Source organism: Ictidomys tridecemlineatus, unplaced genomic scaffold (assembly GCF_052094955.1).
Source record: "Ictidomys tridecemlineatus isolate mIctTri1 unplaced genomic scaffold, mIctTri1.hap1 Scaffold_50, whole genome shotgun sequence".
Lineage (NCBI taxonomy): Eukaryota > Metazoa > Chordata > Mammalia > Rodentia > Sciuridae > Ictidomys > Ictidomys tridecemlineatus.
The window spans coordinates 704,727-729,484 of record NW_027523264.1 but is presented as its reverse complement, the minus strand read 5'-3'; the positions used below and the strand labels follow the sequence as shown (position 1 = coordinate 729,484).

At 40.0% G+C, this 24,758-nt stretch overlaps 1 protein-coding gene across 1 annotated transcript in view; it reads right to left on the bottom strand.

Moving 5' to 3' along the window:
* LOC144373801 (transport and Golgi organization protein 1 homolog) overlaps positions 1 to 10,762 on the bottom strand; it is a 95,954-nt gene extending 85,192 nt beyond the window's left edge. The window contains exons 1-3 of the mRNA XM_078036788.1: positions 10,709 to 10,762; positions 10,349 to 10,523; positions 2,695 to 2,805 (exon numbers count right to left, since the gene is read on the bottom strand). Of these exons, the coding sequence (XP_077892914.1) occupies positions 2,695 to 2,805; positions 10,349 to 10,523; positions 10,709 to 10,762 (340 nt within the window). The remainder of the gene's footprint in view (positions 1 to 2,694; positions 2,806 to 10,348; positions 10,524 to 10,708) is intronic.
* Between the last annotated feature and the right edge of the window lie 13,996 nt (positions 10,763 to 24,758).

Sequence of the window (24,758 nt, the reverse complement as noted above, 5' to 3'; positions counted from 1 at the left end):
CCACACTTGCAGCTTCAACAAGGTAGGAAGACCTGACGCTAGCTATGATTAGAGCAGATGATACCTGCCTCTGAGTGGAGAAAACCTGAGAGTGTCTTCCTGTACTGGTTTCCACACTGATCAAAGAAGATGTCGTAAAATCAGTTCAAGACAAGAACACTCAATGCAACAACTCTCTGGTCTTTCTCCAATGGTGCAGGAAAAGGCCAAAAGAGCACTTTGGGTTCAGGAATTTAGAGTACTAAGAAGCAAACCACAGGCTTCTCTTTGATAAATGTGGAAACTGTACAGAACACACTCTAGCCAGGGTCACTGGAGCTCATTGCTAAAACAGGCCTGAAAGGGCTTGTTCCAAGAACTGAATGAAGGGTTCCTTTCTACAGGACTACTAACTCCTGGCTGGATGTAAGACAAGCCAGGCAGGAACGTTCTCATTGAAGTCTTCCTATAAAATCAAAGTTGGAATAAAGAAATACTAATGACTGAATACGGAGAAAGGCTACGTTATACCCAATAATAAGAGCTACACTTCTATTTTACTACTGCCAAGCACTGCTCATGGCACTTTACATGTGTTGACTCTTCTAACCCTCACAACAACCCTGTGTCCTTGCTAGCACTATTCTCATTTTGCAGATGCTGAAATGGAAACAGCTAGATTAAGGGATTTATTTGAAGTTGCACCAGTAGAAGGTAAAACAGTCAGGATTCCATCCCATATTCCAGAATCTGAGGTCATTACTCCTGGGACAGAGACAGGGTCTCACAGTGTTGCCCAGGCTGGCCTTTAACTCCTGGGCTCAAGCCATCCTCCTGCCTCAGCCTCCTGAGTAGCTGGAACTGTAGGCATGCACTACTGTGCCAGGCTCCAGAACCTTTTTGTCCACTGTATGCTAATTATCAAGGCAGTCATCTCATTTGAAAATGTGTTTGTGTTCCATAAGAATTATCTTTCTTGGGCTGGGGATGTGGCTCAAGCGGTAGCATGCTTGCCTGGCATGCATGCGACCCGGGTTCGATACTCAGCACCACATACAAACAAAGATGTTGTGCTCGCCGAAAACTAAAAAAAATAAATAATTCTCTCTCTCTCTCTCTCTCTCTCTCTCTCTCTCTCTCTAAAAAAAATAATAATAATAAAGTTGCTTTGTCATCACTAAAAAAGTTTAAAAAAAATTATCTTTCTCTTGAGTTAATAGTGGCTAGTGCAGCCCTTCTTCACCAAAGATGATATTTCAAGCTGCATTTAGTTGTTTGGGACATATTCCTAAGCTATCGCTGCCATCTGCCGGCAATATGTGGTAACAACCTCGTGGAAAGCTGGAAGGAAACATTAAATGAAAACGTGGCACAGGTATAGCTACAACACGATGGCACGTATGACAGTTAGTGCGTGGAAAAGGCTAATGTCCAGGACTGCTTCAGCTTCTAGATAATCTACTCTGAGGCCTCCAAGGAGATTAACTAATTTTAGATGTTTCAAACATTATTTGCTCTCTAAATATGAAAAAAAAAATTAAAACGCGGGGCTGGGGATGTGGCTCAAGCGGTAGTGTGCTCGCCTGGCATGCGTGTGGCCCGGGTTCGATCCTCAGCACCACATACAAACAACGATGTTGTATCTGCCGATAACTAAAAAATAAATATTAAAAAATTCTCTCTCTCCCTCTAAAAAAAAAAATCTTAAACACATAAATGGAATTCCTCTCCCAACACTGACCACGCCTTTGACCACATCCTTTGAGCTTCCCCAAAGAATAATCATGAGACAATGGGACTGAATGTGGTATGTGACCTGGGAAGAGACTGGACCAAAGGAATCTGATTGTATCTTATTATTGGCTTTAAAACACACACTAGAGAAATGATCTCCTGATACTCAAGGGTCATATCTAACACTTCTTTTATAGACCCATATAGTACAAAGCACTTACTAAGTGCTTTCTACATAAGGATGACCTTTCGTTCCATAAAGACATTAATTTCTTTATCATCAAGGACACAATTCCTGTTTGTGTTCCTATATCTATTCTATCAGGATTACCATCAAAAAAGTAAGATCATGAAACTCAGACTATGAATTCAAAATTAATTTAGGGCTTTTTGATTCAGAATGTAAGAAAAATTCCATTTCCCCAAACCGATTTCAAATTATTTAATACTATGTGAAAGCAACTGGGAAAACCACAAGTGTCATTTATTTATGATTAAGTCATATGGACAATACCATGATAATTATAAATAGCTGTCAGTTTCACTTTAGTCACATTTTAAACAACAAATCTTTATTAAACTGTATAACACTCTTTCAGAGGTACTCCTGGAGGAAGGGAAACTAGAAGATAGATTATCTTATTTTCCAAATTCATGGCTAGGAAGGAGAATGAATGAATGTGAATAAAACTTTCCCCAAAATTAAAAACAAAACAAAACAGGACGTTCCCGGTCAGTGGTCTAAGTGGATTAGAATTACTTTCCAACAGGCCCAGGTTTCAGCCTCCCTTCTCATGATCACAGCTTCACAGGTTGAACAGAAAAGAGCTCCACACGTGAAGTCCAGTACTAGGCTACGTAAGTGTTTTGATTCTCTCCTTTTTCAATACTCCTTGGTAAGAACCTCTCCTTTAAGAGAATTAGGGGAAAACGTACCAGTGGTGGGATGACTGTCTGCTTCCTCAACACCCATAGGCTTACCTGCCCTGGTGATCAGGAGAAAAACAAAGATGGGCTGCTGTCCAAAGTTCTTGATGGCCAGGTGTCTCTCTTCGCCTCTCACAGAACCGTCCACACGCTCATAGCTGTAGCCTTTACGTAGAGAAGACAACAACCACACACAGGTCCTTACTCTTTGCAAGGACTCTTAGGAAATAAAATAATCGAGTCATTCCTAAGCCAATGCCTATTTGTCCTTTCCACACCCAAGCCTGCCCTACTTTCAATAAAGCCCAAAGGAAAGATCTCAATTGTTTTATAACTTGATCTTGTTTCTTATTTTATGTGGTACTGAGGATTCAAACCATTGTCTCTCACATGCCAGGTAAGGGATCTACCACTGAGCCACAACCCCAGTCTGAAAGATCTAAATTTAGGGGAACAATTCATCACTTCAGTCAAGAGCTTTGTAATGTTGTGAACAACCAAAAAAAAAAAATTCATCACTTAATCCCTCTCGCCTTGCATAAAAGTCAACTCAAAATGAATGAAGGACCTAGAAATTAAACCAGAGACTCTGTGTCTAATAGAAGAAAAAGAAGGCCTAATCTTCATCGTGTGGTATTAAGGCCCATCTTCCTTAATAAGATTCCTATAGCACAATAATTAAAATCAGGAATCAATAAATTGGATGGAATCAAACTAAAAATTTTCTTCTTAGCAAAAGAAACAATCTGTGAGGTGAACAGAGAACCTACATACTGAGAGCAAATTTTTACCCCCTCACACATCAGATAGAGCACTAATCTCGGGGGTATATAAAGAACTCACAAAGCATAAAAAAAACCCAATCAACAAATGGACCAAGGACCTGAAAAGACACTTCTAGAAGAGGATATAGTCAATCAACAAATATTTGAAAAATTATCATCTCTAGCAATTAGAGAAATGCAAATCAAAACTACTCTTAGATATCATCTCACTCATGTCCGAATGGTAGCTATTATGAAGACAAACAACAACAGTGTTGGTGAGGATGTAGGGGAAAAGGGCACACTCATACATTACTGGTGGGACTAAAAATTGGTGCAGCCTATTGGAAAGCAGTATGGAGATTCCTTGGAAATCTGGGAATGGAGCCAGCATTTGACCCAGCTATCCCTCTTCTCGGTGTATACTCAAAGGACTTAAAAACAGCATCCTACAATGACACAGCCACAACAATGTTTATAGCAGCACAATTCACAATAGCTGAACTATGGAGCCAATCTAGATGCTCTTCAGTGGATAAATGGATAAAAGAAATGTGTCATGTATACACAATGGAATTTTACTGTTCAATAAAAGAGAATAAAATCATGGCATTTTCAGGTAAATGGATGGCGTTGGAGAACATAATGCTAAGTGAAGTTAGAAAATCCCAAAACAACAAATGCTGAATGTTCTCTCTGATATAAGAAGGCTAACTGATAGAGGGGTAGGGATGGGAAACATGGGAGGAATAGATGAAATCTATATAGTGCAGAGGGGTGGGAGGAAAAAGAAGGGTCAGGGGACTAGCAAGGATGTTGGAATGTGATAGACATCATTATCCAAAGTAAATATATGAAGACACGAATTGGTGTCAACATACTTTATATACAACCAGAGATATGAAAATATGTGCTGTATATGTGTCATAAGAATTGTAATGTATTCTGCTGTCATTTATTTTTTTAAATCAATTTAAAAAAGACTGGCAAAAAAGAAAAAGAAAATGCAAAAAATAAAAAAGAAAGAAAAAAAGAAATGAGAGAGTATATGCTAAAAACCAAAACCAAAACTAACAATAAAACCCCAGAATGCTTCTAGTAATCATACTGTGGAAGTATTGCAATTTTGACTGATATGTATTATGGGACAAAAGAAATGAGCATTTATGAGACATGAAAATTAAATTATTCCCTCTATGCTTCCAAACCAGAGTTATCAATATGGAAGAAACAGTATTCAAAAAAATAAAGATGATAAATAGAAGCTCTACTCTCAATTAAGTATCAATATACACATGGAAGTATAAAGTTCATAAGCATGTATGTATATACACACATAAAATATACACACATATAAAGACATGATAAACATGTAAAATATATACATATATACATACATATAAAGATATAATAAGTAAATACTTATATATACACACATATTAAAGTATATCCTCAAATCCTCCCATCCCCCTCCTGTCTCTCCCAGGTCCAGTGGAACTGAGGGGTCCCTGAGTGCTGACAGAAGGATGCAGTAGTCCCTGTGAGCCAGCATGCCTGGTGCAGTCAGCCAATGACTGCACCTCCTAGCAAACCTGGTGAGTGGTGCTGGTAGGTGGGTGAGAGGCCATAGGTCAGATTGGCACTGCCCCCTGTAGACCCATGCTCCACTTCCAGTGGCTGAGAAAGTGAGTGTTGCATTTGTTAAAAATAATGTGTCTCTGGGCATTGATCCCTAGATCCTCCCTCACACCATGGCAGGTGAACTGGTGCTTGTCTTGTATCTTCCTCTGATGTAACTGGGACAGGAAGCTCCTTGCTTGCCTGCACAGGGTGAGTCAGAGTGCTGTCCGTCCACCCGTCTGTGACATGGGCAGATTTCTGGAGAGTGACCAGGATGCAATATTTCTATTTGTGTATTTATATAATCTAATATAGAAGAGTATTTTAAAGCCACAATTAAATATCAAACTTTTTTCACTAAAATATATTTCTTCTTATACACATCAAATTTTGTCTCTTGTTATTATCCCATAGATTTCTTGTGTGCTAGATAAGCATTATGAACTTTCGTAGATTATTTTCACTTATATATCTTTTGCTAGTATACACAAACAATCCATGGTAAGGTTTTATTTACATTGAAGCTAATTATATCTGATCAATATATTAGTTTTCTTTGGGGATGCACTCAAGTAATTTTAAATGATACAGAAAATTAAACTCACACTGCCCTTAACATAACACTTTCTCTTCTGGTATTTAGTAAAAATGGATCACAAAACTAAGCAACTTGAAGGTTGAAGCAGGAACTGCTTTATTGAGGGGAAACTCGAGGGAACTGAGCAGGAACTCAAGGTATCGGGTACTCAAGGTAGCAGGCACCACTTTATTGCGGAACAGCAGAGGTATATATACCTAACTGATTACACACAGCTTGACTCAATTAGCATTATCTAGATACAGCAGTCAGCCAATAAGGAATCCTTATCATCTTAATGGCTCCGTGGCATTGACTCACAAACCACTCCTCCTGGCAAACTGCCAGATGCCATCTTTACTTGATTTGTGGTCCCCAACATTTTAGAAGTTGTGAGAAAGCAATTTAGATGTTCCTGATGATGTCTAAGAGGCCTGGGTGCCTAGAATCAATCTAAAATCTAAAACTAATTCAAGGATATTGAATAGGAACACTGTGTCCCCTACCATTTTTGTATTTGTCTTTGCTTGTTGATCTGCAATCACTCTTAAGACATTAATTATTTATTATACTGTTCCATTTAAAGAGTCAGAGAATGAAGACATAAATCTCCAAAGACCAAAGTGATGTTCCTGAACAGGAAGTTTCTCTATGTGTCCTGTATCCATGACTACTTTTTAATTTTTCATTACATTTCAACTATAATTGGAAAAAACTCTCATATTACTTTCAGGTCTATATTCATGTAAGTTTTGACTTATCTCTTTAATGTCCCAACTTCAAGAGATAAGTCAAAACTAATAAAAATAATTTATTATTTACCAAAGACATATTTAGCCTAAACTTCTATGATAAATATGTCTTTGTTAAATAATAAATTAAAACACCTCATGATGTATAAAGCCATAAATAACTTTCCACATCATTTATTATTTACTACCAGCAAGACATCTGTTAAGAGTTTACACACATTATCTAATTTAACCCCTATGGTTCCTAATAGGCTCCATTTAAAGATGCTCAAAGATCACTGACTTTTCCAAGTTTTGAAATATTAATGGAGAAAATGGGCATTTTAACCCAGTTCTTATCAGGCTGAAAATCAAGTATATTATTGTTTAAAATATTAAATACAAAATCATAACTGTGTGAAAAATTTAATGGCCAATTTTTAATTTTACATTGAACTGGCTTTATGTAGAAAAGGCTAATGTAAGAAAAGGTAATGAGAGATTTGACTGCAAAATTATTTTAAATGATTTCACAAAAAAAGAATCCATAAATTGCAGATAAAATTAGTATTATATCTATCAAATAGTAAAAATTTACATGAAAAAGTGATATTATCAATTGAAAAAAAATAATGCTTGTACAATTAGGAAGAGACAGGGCACATACCTTACTAAATAAGAAATACAGAAGCAGCATTAACTTATAAAAAATGCTGAAATACATAATAACTAATATGTAAAAATTTTTAAGGTGAAAAATCATTTTAGAATTTGGAGATGGGCAATATTTTTTTAAAAAAATCTAAAAATATTTGTAAAAGAAAAAATTGCTTTGAAGGAAAGAAAAGAGAATTCCAGGTTTTAGATATGTTGAAAGGGAGAGAGAAAAAAAGGAAAAAGGAAGAGTAACCAAAATGAAAATCACTCAAATCAGTCAATGTAATGAAAAACCAAAAAAAAAAAAAAAACAAATAAAAAACACCAATGCGCAACAGAATGATCAAATTTACTGGATTTAAAGTCCACTACTTATGGTGAAAAAAGATAAATTTATTACCACCATATATTACAAAGGTAATATATTACCTTAGATTAGAAAAATGAAGAATAGTGTTACTGTATTAGATAATTAACAACTTATGCAAATGCCTGGAATTTTATTGAGTTTGAAGCTGAGAATTAAACCAAGTGTCACAAAGATTTATAGATTATCTCTTAGTGATAACATTTTTAAAATTTTTTTGCCTACTAAGAGTTGTTTCAGAGTAATGTCTTTATTGTTTCCACAATTAAATAGCTGAAAACAACTGTGTTGTAAAAGATGGAGGACAATGGGAAAAGTTTAAGCTGCATTTGGACTAATCAAAGAGCAAATTAATGTATTTTCTGATTTTAAAAAATACTAAAAAATATGAACACCTTTTAGCTCATGAATATTCTTCCAAAATATAACAAGCATTATATATATATATACACACATATATACGTATATATATATATATACATAAATATATATATATACATACATATACGTATATATATATACATACATATATATATATACATACATATATATGTATATATATATATTTATATATGAAGATTACTGTGACATTGTTTATAGCATCTGAAAATTGGGTGTAGATTCTACAAGTCTATATAAAGGAATGGATTTAATTTTAGCATATCCATTATGTGAAAAAAAATTATTAACTTAAAATTATTATGCCAATTTATTTACTCTAATAATAGGTAAAAAAGGTAATAAAGTTGAAATAAACATGTTTGATTCTGGTTTTGAAAAATGCTAATCCAGTAGTAATGATTCATAAGATTATATAGAAAATATTAGCCATAATCAAGAGGATAATTCTTTTTTATTTTACACTGAACTTTATGAACATAAAAAATTGACATCCTATTCCTAAAGTATTGTTAGATGTTTGACAATAGGTAGAAATAACACAAAATTAGAGAATGAGTACTAATGCTAAAATTTAAGCTACAACTTTATTCCCACCTATGTGAATAATGAAACATTATTTTTAAGTGTTCCTCATTCTTTGGTCATTTGAAAATGTAAGGCTGTATATGAATATACATTGAACATGAAATAATATTTATAAAATTACTTTTTTTCAGAATAAAGTTTTAGAACCCCTAAATTTTCTTATGCTTCATAAAAGCACTATTGTTGTTCTTACCAGGCCAATAATAATAACACTAATAATAAAAAAATTTTTCAAGGCTGAGATTTCCCTTTCATGCTCAGAAGATAAACAGACAATTGGCACCAAATTATAGATTTGGGACAAACAAAACCTTGAATCTGTCAGTACAAGTAGAGAAAGTGAAGCTCAAGTGCTGCAAAAGGATTTGATACTACAACAGTTTGTTTCTTTGTTTGTTTTGAACTCAGAGGCCCTGGACTACTGAGCCACATCCCAGCTCTATTTTGCATTTTTTAGATATTTTTTTAGTTGTTGATGGACCTTTATTTATTATTTATTTATATGTGGTTCTGAGAATAAAACACAGTGCCTCACACATGCTAGGCAAACACTATATTATGAGCCACAACCCCAGCCCTCATATTTTGTATTCTTATTTAGAGATGGTCTCCCTGAGTTGCCTAGTGCCTTGCTGTTCCTGAGGCTGGGTTTGAACTCATGAGCCTCTAAGCCACTGGGATTACAGTTGTGCACCACTGTGCCTGGTTGATAGCACAACAATTTATTAAAGCAGAAGCATCTTCTGTGAATTTATTGGACAGCTTCTGCTAACACCCTTTCAAGTGCAATCATGGGTTTCTTTCATTCTAACTGATGACTGATTCCTTTCTCTTCTTCTGTCCAGATAACTTTAAGCTCCTTATCTTTATTGAATCTAACTTAGAAAACAAATGTGTTGTATTCTAATATCAAATATGAAACACATTTTTGTAATAGAACATTGTTGTCTTTGATTTTCCATATTATATCCCTAAAATCATAGACACTTCGAAAAGACATTACATTGTGTTTTATGAACATTCCAAATAATAAGTAGCTAAGATAAATATTTTCTGAACTCTGAATGTTAAAATCTGGTACTTCTTTATATTCTCATATTCTAAAATAGCTACTATTACTTCTTTGTATTTTCATATTCTAAAATAGCTAATATGATGGGCATAGGTGTTCAAACTGGAGAGATTGAATAGGGGTTGAAAATTGTTCGCCTTGGTTTCTTCTACTTTAATTATCATTTTTAGTTGAGTTCCCCTTAATTTTATGTTGGAATACTATAATAATATCCTGACTCTCCTGTGTGTGTGTTTATGTGTGTGTGTGTGTTTCAATTTACTCTTTAAGCTCATATGTCTGATATCAGCACCTCCTTATATAAGCACCGTAACTGTTCCCAGTAAAAAGCAAAAGCAGACACACTTAAAATTTTGCATCTACAATTTACCCCTTTCCCTCAAATGTTACTTTCAATACATCATCATTTTGTTGTTAACAAGTTAAATATTCTCCAATTCTCCTTCTTCTATCCTCTTTGTTATTACCACAAATCAGTGTTCTGGGGTGGGAGACTCCCCTGAGAACATCTGAAAATGCCTAAAGATATTGAGATGTTGTTATACTGGAGGTGAGGGAAATATTACTGACATCTAGTGAGTAGAGGCCTTGGTTACTGATAAACTACTACATTTTTACAGCAAAACCTCCAACAGCACAGAATTCTGCAATGCAGAACCATCATAATGCTGAGGTCCAGAAACTGCCTGAGATCAAGACATCATTAACTGGTAAGTAGATACCTGAAACAACAGAATGAATGAATGATCTCTCTCTGTTGCTCTGGCTCCCATCCAAGACAAATTTCCACACTATAGCAGAGCCAGTCTGTCCAAAATGTAAAAAGAGCCTGTATTTTATACTTGAAACTTCAATTATTTAGTACAAGGGATGGAAGGCATTATAAAATTCTTCATAAATTATTTCCTCATTAACTCTTTAGTTTCTTCTCACCTCCCTTTTTCTTTCTATACCAAACTTCAGCGCTACTGCAGAGTTTTCTATTATTTAAACGTTCATCTTCTATCTCTGTTGTCTGATTTCTGACATTTTGATATGCTGAAGCTTCTGCATGATTGCTATGACACTCAATTGATAGGACTTGTTCCCTTTGGGCATAGGTCCCCCTCTGAGGAAAAAATAGAATATAATCAGGAAAATGCAAATAACCACTGCATCACTGTAAATTCTGAGAGAGCTTATTAGACTATTTTGGAAAATTAATTTAGTACATTTTATAATTGAGTTGGATTCCAAAAAACAAACACCCACCTCAGTTTGTTATTTTTGCCATTTTAACACACAATAAAATACTTCTGAGACAAAGTTTTTCTCCTGATTTGTTTTGGCACTGGAACCTGGAGTCATCCCCCAGGACAGAGTGGTTAAGGAAGATGGACTTCCCTTCATTTTCAGATGCCCCAGTTGTGTGAGCATTAAATATTATTCCATCTACTTAATAGCCAGGAAGTCACAAAATAATTGAGAAAAAATAGCAGGTTTTGAGACAGTGAGGAATTTTTCCTGCTTATACTTTAAGAAAGGCAAATCAATATGAACAAAATTTCTAGTGATGTTAATTGGCTTAGGTAAGGTAGGGGATAGCCATTTGAACAAGTCACTGACATATCAAATGTTACCTTTTGGAATTTTAAGCAATTTTATAACAAAGGAAACTGATTTTGCCAATCTGAGAGATAGTGGAGACTTTTTCTCTTTGAATAAAATCATCCTACTGACTTACACAGATAGATCTCAAATTTTTGTATCATGCTGCTTGATTTTGCAAATCAAAAATTGATTTGTCCAATTTCCCTTAGATTTTTTTAAGTTCTCCTGTGTAATATTTTGGAGTAGTTTCTTGGCCTGATGGGCCCAATTTACCCTTTGTGACACAGTGAAAAAAAGGATACTGGTAATAGACATCAATAAGTTCCATTCCAATTTTTAAAGAATTAGCATTTACATATTTAGCTTTCAAAAAATAAAAATCAAACAAATGTTATTCCTCATAAAAGACTTGTGACACAAAATATTTAATTTTTATATTTTGCTGTTTCCTTCACTTATCCACAATAACATACTCTTTTTTAGAGTGGAAGAGATAAAAGCTTTTGTATTGATGACATATTAAAGAGAGAAAGTGAAATGAGCTTAAGTTTGATTTTAAAAATGTGTTTTTCAGAATATGTGTAAGTTCAATTTTTATAAGCATTAAAACCAAGCATTTCTAAGTGATCAAACTTAACTCTTCTTTTAAATTTATTCCATAGGTAATAGCAGACAATTAAAAACTACTCCCCACCTCCACAGAAGCATTATTTTACACTTGAGAAACTCAAGTACCTTTGTTTCATTATCTATTAGAGGATAGAGAAATAGTAGGTCTGACAAAAATAGATGTATATATAATATATATGTATAATAGATGGGCGTATTTAAGTATGTAAATTGTATCTCTGCCTATCTTAAAAAATGCTAATTAAAAAAGTGAATGCCATTCTAATTTTATTCTGTTTAAGAGGTAATTTATTCAAGAATATTCAGAAATCATCTATCTAATGGAAGGTTAGATTTTATTAGCATAATCCAAAAGTAGCATTTATTACTGGGGAAAGTAAGTGGTGTGGGGCTTTCATTTGGGCTTTAAAGTTTATGTCCACCTGCACTGTAGAATTATTGTAAGAAGTTCCTTGTCACAAAATATAGAATTAATATTATAGCTCTGAATATTGGATATAATACACAGTAACTAGAAACTTTAGATATATTTTATATTTAGATTATTCTTTCATTCTTCCTTTTATATACTAGATGTTGATGATATAAAAAATGATACAATATAATACCAATCCTGAAAGAATTTGCATCATAATGGAGAAGATATCTATTTGTAAAAACTGAGACCAAGCACACTTAATGTTATGATTAAAGCTTTTGAAAAAGTATATGAAAATTAGATTAATGAGCTCTCACTTCTATTAGGATGGGAAAGTAATGATGGTGCAGCAGAAATTCTTTGGGGCATGAAAAAAAGAGAATTCAATGTGGAACTTAAAGAGCGAGAGGCAATGGAGGATATGTTGGCAAATGTTAAGCATAAATAGAGACAGAGAAGCAATAAAGATCAGAAGAGGTAGGAATTGTGTGAAGCGAAGGAATTATGTGAACAAGTATTAGTGGGGCTGAGTTTGTTCCTACAGGGAATTTGGAAGACTATTTGTGATCATGCTTGGAAGAGCTGGGGGACATATAAATAAATATTGAGTTTATTACATAAATAATAGAATATTTTCTTACTTTTGTGGGTATGGCATGGTTAAATGTTTATTTTAGAAACTAATGCTTGTGAGAGGGGAGAATGGCACACTTGAGAGAGGCTCATGACAGGAAGAGCAACTAGGGGCAGGTCACTGTTTTCTAGGCTAGAGATAAGAGAAAGGAGGGTTGTAAGCACTGGCAATAATGACAAAATGAGAACTCATTCAGAAAGCAGAATAAACAAAACATAATAGTAAGAATTTGATTTTTATTTGGTTTGTTGTAGATAAAATCACAAAATTTAGAGATTTAAAGTTGCCTATAGTTATGTCTCAATTATGGTAAAAACTGTTTTAAAATAATTGAATACTTGGTGTGTCACAGCAACTCATGTGGTGGGAACAGCAGCAGTGGCCAGGCAGCACAGTTTCAGAAGGTTCCTGAGAGCCACTGCCTGCAGCACCTGCATGAGCCTTGTGCTCTTAGCCAGGAAGCTCCAAAGGAAGGTCAGCTCTGAAGAATGTGAGACTAAGAAGAAGCCCAAGAGGAGGTCTTCCAGGCTGTCTTCTCTGACTGCTGCTGCCAAGGCAGATGCCAAAACCAGAAAGGTTTTCTTTCATAGTCAGCAAATGGAAATAGTGATGTGAATGAATAACTGTGATATGAGGTAATAAATGCAGTTTTGAAAATGTTTCCAAAATAGAACTGATGGGAAGCAGCAAGTCATCAAGGAGACTGTATAAAGTGTATGTTCACAAAAGGGAGATTTTTATAAGGATCCCAAAGAGGAGTTGGATATTTCCAGATGGAGCAGAGTGAGACTGAGAGGTCTGTGAAAAGAAAATAGGATTTCAGGAGGTGCATCATCATCTGCCTAACTACAAATATATTAGACAGTTAAGGGAACTGAAAGACTTTAATTTGATTGAAATGCACAATATAATTCTATAACAAAGGGAAAATAGGCAAAAGAGAAATTAGAGAGTACATTGCTTGGTCCTTTAATAAGTAAAGACAAGAATAACATAGGGACATTTACATTTTAGAATAATCTCATTGGCTTTATTGCTGACGATGGGATAACAGATGTAAGACCTATGAATGAGGGGCTCAGAGTAGAGTTTACTATATTTTAGCAGAGAGATGATACAAATTTTACTGTCATTATCAGTTACCAGACGATGTTATTTAGAGTCAACAAAATATGATTACATAGAAAAGTAAATTGAGAAGTAAAGTTGATATATGTTTGATTTGATATATTTTGACCTGGAATTTATATATTTTAAAAAACCTTTTATAATTTACACTAAGTGTTTGCTGTGCCTCTATAGATGAAATATTTGAAGGATTTACTGAGTCTGACAATTTTAGTGTTTTAGCCTCCTTATTCATTAATATAAAATGTTACATTTTAAGTAAGGGAAGTATTTTTTGTTTGAATTACTGCTGTCTAAAAAAGATATTTAAATGATTATATCAAACAAGAATTTATTATGTCTGTTTTTATTATTTAATTTTCCTTTTAATGTGTTATGGAAAACAAAAGTTTAATAATGGAAAATTACATTTATTTTACATAATTTTGGAATAATTTTTAGCTAAGTTATCTAAGGCAAAAAATAAAAAGTAAAGTTTTAGAAAGCCTGATATGTGGTAGGAGGTGGGAGAACTAGAGGTGTGCAGAATTTGTGGTTAGACACTGATCCTTCCCATCTCTTCCAGATGCTTCCCTTATTCTTACCATTTCTCCAAATTTTATATTGATAATCTCTTCTCACATTTTTCCGAAGAGGCAATTACATTACTTTCTATGATTGCAGAAAGTTATGATTACATTATATTAGATTTTGACACTAAATCATACACTGGTGAGAAGGCCATACTCTTCATTTGGTTTTTATTTTCATCACTAAGACAATACAAACGTGACTCCCATTCTGTAGTCACAAGTTACTTCAATATTCTTAGTAAAACATAACAGAAACATATATAAGTTTTATTTCATTAAGATCTCCTGAAGGGAGACAATTCTTTGTTGTATACTAGAGCTTTTTTCCCCAAGTTTTGAAAAGCAAAATGTCTCCAGGTATTGTCAACTATCTCCTAGGCTATGAATATGGGGGAAGAGGCAAAAACTTCCGTGATCCAGATGCAAAAGAAACATTAAATGTTTAAAGATATTTCATCTTTTAAATTCTAATGAAATGCCCAAACAGAATTCTTTTTTTTTTAATTTAACTTTTAGTTGTAGTTGGACACATACATTTATTTTAGTTATTTATTTTTATGTGGTGCTTAGGATTGAACGCAGGATTAGGATTGAACTATCTAAGCAAACACTGTATCACTGAGCCACAAGCCCAGCCCCTCCTAAATATAATTACTGTCTAAAGAAATATGGAAAGAAAAAAATCATCACTTTATATGCCTGTAGATATAATAGATCTACAAGTGGTTTTGTTATATCATATTTGTAGAAAAGAGGAGAATGAAAGATAAAGTTTTCCCATTCAGTTTTCTCAATCTGAATGCTCTTGTACTCTAAGCAAGACTTGTTGATTTTCCTCATAATTAAACATAATCTACCTTCTGTTACAGCAACACATTCAAGGAGAGAATAAGGTACCAATCATTTACTTGCAGAAAGAAAATTAACAATTTGCTTCATGTTGCTATGAAGTAACCATTTAGGTTTTTAAAAAGTACACAAGGTTTTCACCCACTTTCTACTTACATTATCGTCACTGAACATAATAGACAGCTAATAAAAATGTGACCTTATATGGGGGAGATATTATTTTCAATCAATCACTCCTTTGGATAAATGTTTTGAGTCATTCAATGGTAACTGAGTCCTTCTGCTCCACTGGCATATATGGGAGACACAATTAGAATTACTGTAATTATCAACTACTTCCTATAAGCAAATAGAAATGATAGCTAAATAATCTTTAAGTGAATAATATTAAATATCACAATTATGAAAAAAGTAAAGAATATGAGTTATTTATTATTTTTTTTTCGAATACTGTTTTGCCTGGAATTACACTACATTATGTTGAAGTAATTGGTAAACTATACTATTATGAGTGTAAATTTTACAAATATTGAAATTACTGCATTCTGAATAAAATCACAAACTCTTAAAATGGGATATTTAAAGAGGGGAAAATAGTAACTAATACAACTATCTAAAAAAATTTACTATACTTTACTGGGCAGTCATAGTCATAGTATTCTTATAAATATTTTTTAAAACTTTTTTTGTAGTTGTAGATGGACAGAATGCATATATTTTATGTTTTTTTTATATGGTGCTCAGGATCAAACCCAGTGCCTCACACGTTAGGCAAGCATTCTGCCAGTAGCTTCAGCCCCAATCCCAAGGCATTCTTTTTAAGTATCATTAAGTTTACACGTATTTTTTTGGAAGGGATTGAGTATTTGTTCATCTATGATCAACACTTTTAGGCTAATTTTCTGTTTTAACTCAAGTTTTAAAAAAACCTGCTTTTATTCACATTAAAAACAAACTGCTTGATATGTACTCAATAATTAGATGATGAATTAAGATGTAATTATTCCAATAAGTAGGATGTGGATGCACTGGAGCAAACACCAGCAAGAGTGAGGACATGCTGCTAAACTGTCTCACCTACTTTTATCATGCTATATCCACTTTAGGAATCCAATTTATGTGGTAAACAAAACTTTCAACAAATTCATTTCATCCTCACAACAATTATACAATGGGGAGATCAACTTAATCTTCATTTTACAACTTGGAAAACTGAAGAACAAAAATATCCCATAACTTATATAAAGTGGCATGCCAATAGTGGCACAGCATGGATCTGAACAGTCTTGCTTCAGTAGCAGGATTTTTCCAACCTCAATAGACACACAATTCAATTAGCAATTTTATTAAATTCAGATTCGAACTCAGTACTTCTGGTTAGGGGAAAACAACATTCTGATTTTTAACAATCACATCTGTGATACAGATGTTGCTAGTCTGAAGATCACCCTTTAATTAGCAAAGTTCTAATCTACACTGGACAATAGAGATATGGCAACCATCAGAAACAAAGTTTATCCTCAGAAAATTATTCTTATGTGCAAATTGCCAACTTCTTATTTAGAACTTATGCTACTTCTTTTTCTTTCTTTTAAAAACAAAAGTTAAGGGCTGGGGATGTGGCTCAAGTGGTAGTGCGCTCGACTGGCATGCGAGCGGCCTAGGTTCGATCCTCAGCACCACATACAGACAAAGGTGTTGTGTCCGCCGATAACTAAAAAATAAATATTAAAAAATTCTCTCTCTCTCTCTCTCTCTCTCTCTCTCTCTCTTTAAAAAAAGGGAAGTTAACAAAATTTGCAAGTATTATAATATTTACAAGTATTATAGTAGCTAATTTCAGGTTTTGATAGTCAACATATGATTAATATAAACTTGAAACTGTAATATCTACCCCCCATAAGGCCTTCCCTTCATCCAAAAACGATTTACAATTACTCTTAAATATCTTCTTTAACATAGATTCAGTCCAAACCCATTAATATTTAGGAGTACATGTTTGTACCCTCTATACAGGAAAAGAAATTCAAGGTTAACTTAGAAATCCAGCACCTTTCCAAACTTTTGCTGTTTACACAAGTGCTGACTCTTAAGTGGAAAAGGAAGCACATCTTTGATAAATAGAACATAAATGTCAACACATTACTAAACAACTCTCGTCCATAACTTTCTGTAAAACAAAGGGATGTTCATAATAATTTCCCTTCATGCTCACTGGTGAATTGATTTTTATACCATAATCTAAAATATAGAATGTAAAAAGTATAAAAGTAAACCAAAAAACATATATTATTTCCCTGTGTTTAAAATGCATTGGCCCACAGGCCTTCAATACTTAAAACCTAAAATACCATCAAATCATTAGAAATTAAATCTTTATCAACCTTTTTTACTAAAAGAAAAAGAAGTATTCCTATTGACATATAATCAAACACTTTTAAAGTCATGCATTTAATTTGACAATGATATCTTCCAAAGGCCGTCCTGGATGTGTATATTAGACCTAATTATGTAACTAAAGAATAACTTATTAATTAAAACAAAAGATGGGATTTAAGACAAATCTCCCTAGTACAAGTAATTCTGGTTTTCCTATATCTCATTCAACATTTTCCTGAATGTACCCAGATACACTTAACATTTCTTCCCTGAGGGATAATTAACTGCCACATACTTTGACAAGTTTACACACACACACACACACACACACACACACACACACCCCTTACCAAAAGCCATAATTAAATAATTGCACCTGGAAGTAGCAAGCATAAGGTTTCAAAGGTCTCATGCAATATTAAAACACAAATTCTAAATATACTTATGATTGTGGAATCCCATTTTTAATTACAACATAAATTAACAAATCTAAATAATACAATTACCATAAAGCTAAAATTCTCATTTATGCAGCTATGAGTTAAAAGAAATATAATACCACAATCTATTGCATTTTCTGGCATGAAAGCAAAAACACAATACAAATGTAGGCTTTTCTATCAAAATTACAAGAACTAACCTTCTACCCAGAAAAATCCAAAGACACACAAAAGCATCTGCATTATTTTACATATGAGGTGTATGAAAAAAAGTCTCTCCCCAAAGTAGTAAGAAACAACTTCTAATTTCCTAAGAAACTTGTATTTTACATTTGTTTTTTTTTCCTGAATCACTTACACAGCCACAAAGAAACTCAGATATTAAAGAACTAGAGAAGTTAAAAGATGTCCTTTTCAATAGCCAACAGTCACCAAAGACTGTGACAAAAGAAAATAGATATAAGTATTCCATGTTACTGTGCACAAGCAAGCCCAAAGTTTTACTGCTTCACTAGTTAAATCACTAATGTTAAGCATTATTTCATGAACCTAAATGAAATCTGGTATATAAAGAGAAAAAAAATATGTGATAAGTGAAAGTTACTTTCTATTTCACAGAAATATTATTATTATTTTAGATTATTTTACTTCATCTAAAATAATCCTGTGACCTTGTGGAAACAGTCCTGGGTTAAACACTTAAAGTACATTCCTTTACCAAATGTACCAGTACATTACGGCTCTGAAAGTATTCAATATGTCTACTATGTTCTCTAGATGTAAATTCATACACTGGTTTAAGCCATTTACAGAAAATCAACAGAAATTATGAGAATATATTCTGAAAGTTCAGCCTGCTCAGCGTGCACCCTGCAGAGCCCACGGGGAAGCCAGGATGCCCCACCACCCGGTCAAAGTTAATCAACCCAAGGTGGCAGCCTGGGCCCTCTCAGGACCACTGGTACCTCCACCCCTCCTGCTCCTTCCTGTAAGAGGGGACTGCTGGGTGGACCTAGGAACAGCAGCCTCCACCCCCCATGTCTCTAGAGGTACCCCACAGGGGGAGCTTCCTCTCTAGAGGCAATTTCCTTTTCAGATCAACCCTCTACTCCTCACTGCCTGGAGTCTCATACCTGCTCCCCAGGCCAGTGGGGAGGCCAGAGATTGTCTACCCTGGGTGGGGTTCTTGCTCTCTGGACACCTACAGGAAAAGACCCTGCCCCAGCCAGGCTCCATGTCATGGACCCTCCGAGGTCCAGAACCTTGCAGGGCAGCACTTCAACATTAGGAGCACCAAGACACACACCACTCAGGCTCAAGCCTGGGGATAACCCAGATGTGCAACCTGGCCAGCTAATACTGTTAAAAGAGTGTTAACACCTCAAAAGAGTCCTGCCCCAGCACCCAGCACCTCTCTCTGCTGAGCCAGATGACTTGGTGATCTCCAGACCTGGGACAGGGAAGTCCCCAGGCCCAATGATTGACAATAACAGTGGGAAGACCCTGGAACCTTGAAGGCTGGAGTAGTAGCTCCAAGACACCCATGAGGGAGGCTGCTCAAGAACAGGCAGGACCCGCCCTTCATCCAAACAGAAGAGGATCCTGTGACCCAGGATTCCCACCCATTCCCAGGGACGGTCTGGAACAGCACAAAGCAACCCCACCCACCCCATCTGCCCTGGGAGGATTCCCTCCAGCCTGCCCAGAGGGCTGAAGTTAGGACTCCCAATCTTAGAGATCACCAGGTTCTCAGGGGAGTCCAGACACCCCAACCCAGCTTATTCCCAGGTCTCACCACAGGCGAGGATATTCGACAGCCCGGGCAGTCGCAGATTGGAGGATACACCTGCAGAATTCCCTTGGACATAAGCGTCTTCAGACTTTTTCTTGTGAGGAGAGCCGAGCAGAGCTGGTGAGCGGCAGTCAGGGCATAGATGGAGCCTCTGGGGCGCAGTCACCCGCAAAGCCAGTCCCCACTCCCGGAAGGTGTATGCAAGGCACACCAACCTTCCAAATCCACTGTCGTCCAACTTCAGAGCCTGCTGCCCGCCCCACCCTCGCGGACGAAAAGGGGATCTGCTGGGCTCTGAAACTCAAATCCTGGGCGAGGCCCTCCCCTGGTGGAGGGTGGCTTCCTCTCAGCCCTGGCGCCCCTCCTCCTGCCCCACCCTCTCTTAGCCGGTCCCACCGGAACTGTGGCCAGGCAGTGGAAGGTCGAGCTGGGGAACTGGTGAGCGGCAGTGCGGTCGCGACCCAGGCCTGCGTCAGTCCCCAACGCAGGAAAGGGCAGCCATTGCGGAGCCTGAACTCCTAAACCAAACGCTACCGGGTCCCAAACTTCCCAAGACCCTCACCGCGCTTATCAGGTGGCCCGATCTGGCCCCCAATGGTGTATTGTCGCACCTTTGGAGTCACCATCCAAACGGGCTGCTCCAGGTCTCGCTGACACTGTTCCAGCTCCCCGCGCCCACGCCCCGCCCCACTCCCGCGGCCCTACCTACCGCGCAGCCCCAACCAGTGTGCACTCGCACCCCAGCTGCACGTGCACCTCTCCACTGGAGCGGGAACCAGTGGCTCCGAGCCTGGGGAGGGAAGGCGTCCCTCCCAACACGTCTCCCGACTTCCTGTAAACTTCCTCTGGGCCTGAAGGCCCAGGGGCTTCACAAAGACCTGCCGAGCTGAGGGAGCGTCCGCTCCTGCGTAGCTCGGGACCCCAGCACTCTGTGGCCCGTACTGGGAGGACAGTGGAGACCGAGGTCGCTCTGCGGTGTCCACTGAAGCAACCGTGCGGGGGCAGGCGGGGTGTGTGTGGGTCCCTGCCGCAGCTCTGGAGGTGCAGCGCCCTCTCTGGGCCAAAACCAAGTCTCCCCAGTGGCAGAGCGAAGGGCTCAGGGCTCGGACCCGCGGGTCCCAAGTAGCGAAGGAGAGGGACAGCGGCTTGCGCCCCCTCGGCAGCCACACCTTTGTGGCGGATGCTGCGCTTCCAGTCCTTCGCCGTCTCACAGCCGCTGACGAACTCGTTGGGTGTGAGCCACTCGCCGCCGTGGCTTTTGCTGCCCTGGCAAAGTTTCCGTACCTAGAGCAGAGCACGGTTGGCGCCGCACTCCACCTCGATGCACGGATCACCGTTGTCCAGCAGCGGCTGGAAGTCCGCGGCCGCGCGAGGGCCGGAGTGGTGGAGCCAACAGTGCTTCATAGCCTGCAGCAGAGGCCGGCAGCGAGGCGGCCGGGGGCAGAGCTGCCGCGGCGGGCAGTGGGGCCAAGTAGCCCGGCAGCGGAAGCGGAGGCAGAGGCATCGCGGCCAGGGTCGGGTGGAAGGTGGCCAGGGCCAGGTCCTCGCGTCCCGGGAGCTCCTTTTTGACCACCGGCATGGCGCGCGGGTGGCCCAGCAACCGGCTCTCGGTCGCCGGCGCAACTTATTTTGGCCCTGGCTGGAGTTGCGTCTCCGCCGGCCCTGAAGGAGCCTGGCCGCGCTTCCACCCCGCCCGCTACTGCGCCCTGGTACCCGAAGCCCCCGCTGCCGCTGCCGCGCCGCCCGCCGGGCCGCCCCCATCTGCTACCCGGCCTGCTGGAGGGGTCTCGGCGGACCCAGACATGGTGTGGCCGGAGCTGCTATTGATCACAGACCGACTCGCCCTCTGCCGCAGGTGCCCTGGGCTGGCGCTCAGTGGGGCGTCGGAAGTCCACTGGAGCCCGCGCCCTGGGGCAGTCCTGCTGCCAGCTGTGCTGGGCAGTGAGGAGTCGCAGAGTCTCCAGGCCCGCTCCCCGCCCTGCCCGGGGGTCCCAAGCTCCCGCCCCGCCCCACCCTGCTCCCCAGCCGAGCACCCGCGTCCACTGGCGCGGCCCGCCCGGCGGGGACTTGGGAGACTCCCACCGCAGCCGCCACAATTTGGCCCATTCAGGCGGGCGCGGGCTCCAGGGGGGGGGGGTGCGTGAAGGTCGACTGAGTTTGTGAGGCGGGACAGGGCTGCACCCCCCCCACCTCGGGTCAGAGCAAGGAAGGGAAGGAGACCAGATGGGGCACCAGGTCACTGTTGGGTCTCAGGCTTGAGTTTGGGACCCCCTGTGGGGCAGCTTGGTTGGTGGCTTTTACCCGGGTGGATGATCCAGCTTCCCTGGCCCTTCCAGTGTGTGAGCCTGTGGCTCTGGGTAGGAGTGTTTGCAGGGTGCTTCTCTTCGTGTACAGAGTGTGAGGTTGTGGATTTGTGGAGAGTTTGAGTTCTGTGCAAAGGATAGAAATTTCCTGTAGTGCACTTGTTCACTCTTGAGGGTTTTATTTTTTTTATCATCATCCTCATTTTATAGATTGGGAACCTGAATCAGAGAAGCCAAGGAAGCTCCTGATGACACACAGCTGTTTTAAATCTAGGATGTCTGCTTTCAGGACAGTGTCAGCCATGGTGTGGGGCAGGAGTAGTTGACTGAATCAGAGTGGGGATGAGGAAGGTGAACAGCTGGCAAAATGAGTGCGCACACCACTACATTCTGTCTCCACTAGGAGGGGGTCTGAGAAAGAGGCTTCTGATAGTCCATGCCCACCTAGGCCTTCTGGGGGCAGGTCAGTCTGCCTTCTGGTTAGCCCCCCCACCCCACACACCATTCTGCATGAACTTAGAGTTTCTTTTTAGTAAAAGAAACTGAGAACTGCCCTGGAGCTTGGAGCTGGTTAGAGTGACTTGTCTTTGGTGTGTCATGTGAGATGCACCAGAAAGTGGTCTCACATCCCAACACAGAATCCCAGCCCTGTCCCTGACCCCCTGAGACACTCCAGCAGGGCATCCCTGGGAGCCTCAGGTGGACCACAGGCCTGTTTGCACAGCGCCTTCTAAAAGGGGAGGGAGGCCTGGGTGGGAGTGAGAGACAGCTCACCATCCCCTTCTGGAGCAGACACCAGCCCAGCTGGGCTTGGAGTGGACCAGTTGGTGACCACTGTGCTTCTGTTGCCAACTCACCCACAGCTAAGGCACCAGCAGGGCCCACACTGACCTGGGAGTGAGGTCTGGGTGGGATGTGCTGTGCTTAGACCAAGAATGTGGCATGCCTGTGCCCCAAACCTCCCTCCTGCCCCTTCAACTGAGGCTACTACTGGTATATCATCTGCTAGGGTCTGAGGGGCCAGGTGGGAACGTGGCTTACCCCTCCTTTCTTTATTACCCTGGGGCCCCTCACCCCCTCCTGCAGCCTGGACACCACCCCCTCTTTCTCTAAGGCACAATCTGCCTCCTAAGAGGCCATCATGATGGTGGGTGGGCGTGCCATACTGGGAGAAGGCTGGCCTTGCGTGTCCACTGCCTGGTGCAGTAGCCCTGACCCTACTGCTGAGGACTGGGGCTTCTCATGTCCACCTCCACCAGTCCTGGCCCTCACTCCATGGTTTGAGAAAGCACAGGCTCACACTGGTCCTGTGGAGGTGGGAGGGCTCCCTTCTATCCCCCCCTGCCCGACCCCCAACCCCCAGCAGGTTCATCTGGCTCAGCATGTGTTAGGAAGATAGGAGGACCTCTCTTTGGGTTTCTCTGTTGTCTGGGGACTAATCTAAACCCCATGCCAGTCTTCCCCAGGATTTCTTCCTGAAACAAACCCGAGATCGTCCAAAGCTGGGGGACCAACACCTCACCAGCTTCACAGAGGGGACAATCCCAGGGTGGTCCTGGGAAGCAGAGTGTCTGGTCCCAGGATGGGATCCTCACCCTTGACCTCACACTCAGGTACATCTGTGTTCTGGTCTGGGGCACTGGGCCTCACCTTCCTCTGTGCTTCTCAGGCAGAAGCCAAAGACTGAATTTTGGCTCCAGAATCGTCCCAGTCAGGCAGTCCGGACCGGCGGGTAAGACCGCGGCAAAAGCCAAAGCCCCACCTCCAAACCCGCGAGGCCCCGCCCGCCCTCCACTAGGCGCCACACCGTTGCTGCTCCAGGTTCCCTGAGCTGGGCCCTCCGCCGCTGGGCTGAGGCCAGAGCCGCCTCTGCCGCCGCCAGCAGGGGGAGGAGGGTCATAAATAACCCGTGGGCAGCGGTGCAGACGGTGACCCGAGACGTCCTGGGGGAGTGCGGGGCGGCCATCAGCACTTCTGCCCCCAACCGCACTGCGCCAGACTTGACCCATCCTGGAGTGCCTGCCTCTTAAAGCCCCCTTTTTATCCATTCCTTCATCAGTCAATCAACCATTTATTGAGCGCCAGATGTGGTGTAACCCCAGGAAGAGACTACCCAGAGAAGGGGTTGTGGGAAGAGAGATGCAGAGGAAGAGTGAGAGCACAGGTGTAGAGCCCGAGGAAGTGCAGGTGGCCAGAGTCCTGGCCTGCCTCCCGGCTTCTCTGCCTGAGCTCACCAGCTTCTTCAATGAGGCGGGTGCTGCATGGGAGCGCACCCAGACCCACTAAGAACAGGGGGACATGCAGGGACTGAGCTTATGGGCCACAGGTGTGGCTGACACTGAGCTCATAGGAAGCACACCTGTGTACACAGCTGCCCAGCCACCCACAAATGCATGCATGCTCAAAGACATACAAAGAACAACCACAGGTGTGTCACACCCATGACTTTTTGTGTGCCAACAGAGTAGCTACTGAGCCTGAATGCATCGGACAGGTTCATGGAGCACACAAATCCTCAAATGCTTCCCACAAGCACCAACACAGACAGGATGTGTGCTAAGAGATACAGATCACAGATATCCCGAGACTAGGACTTGAAACACAGGCA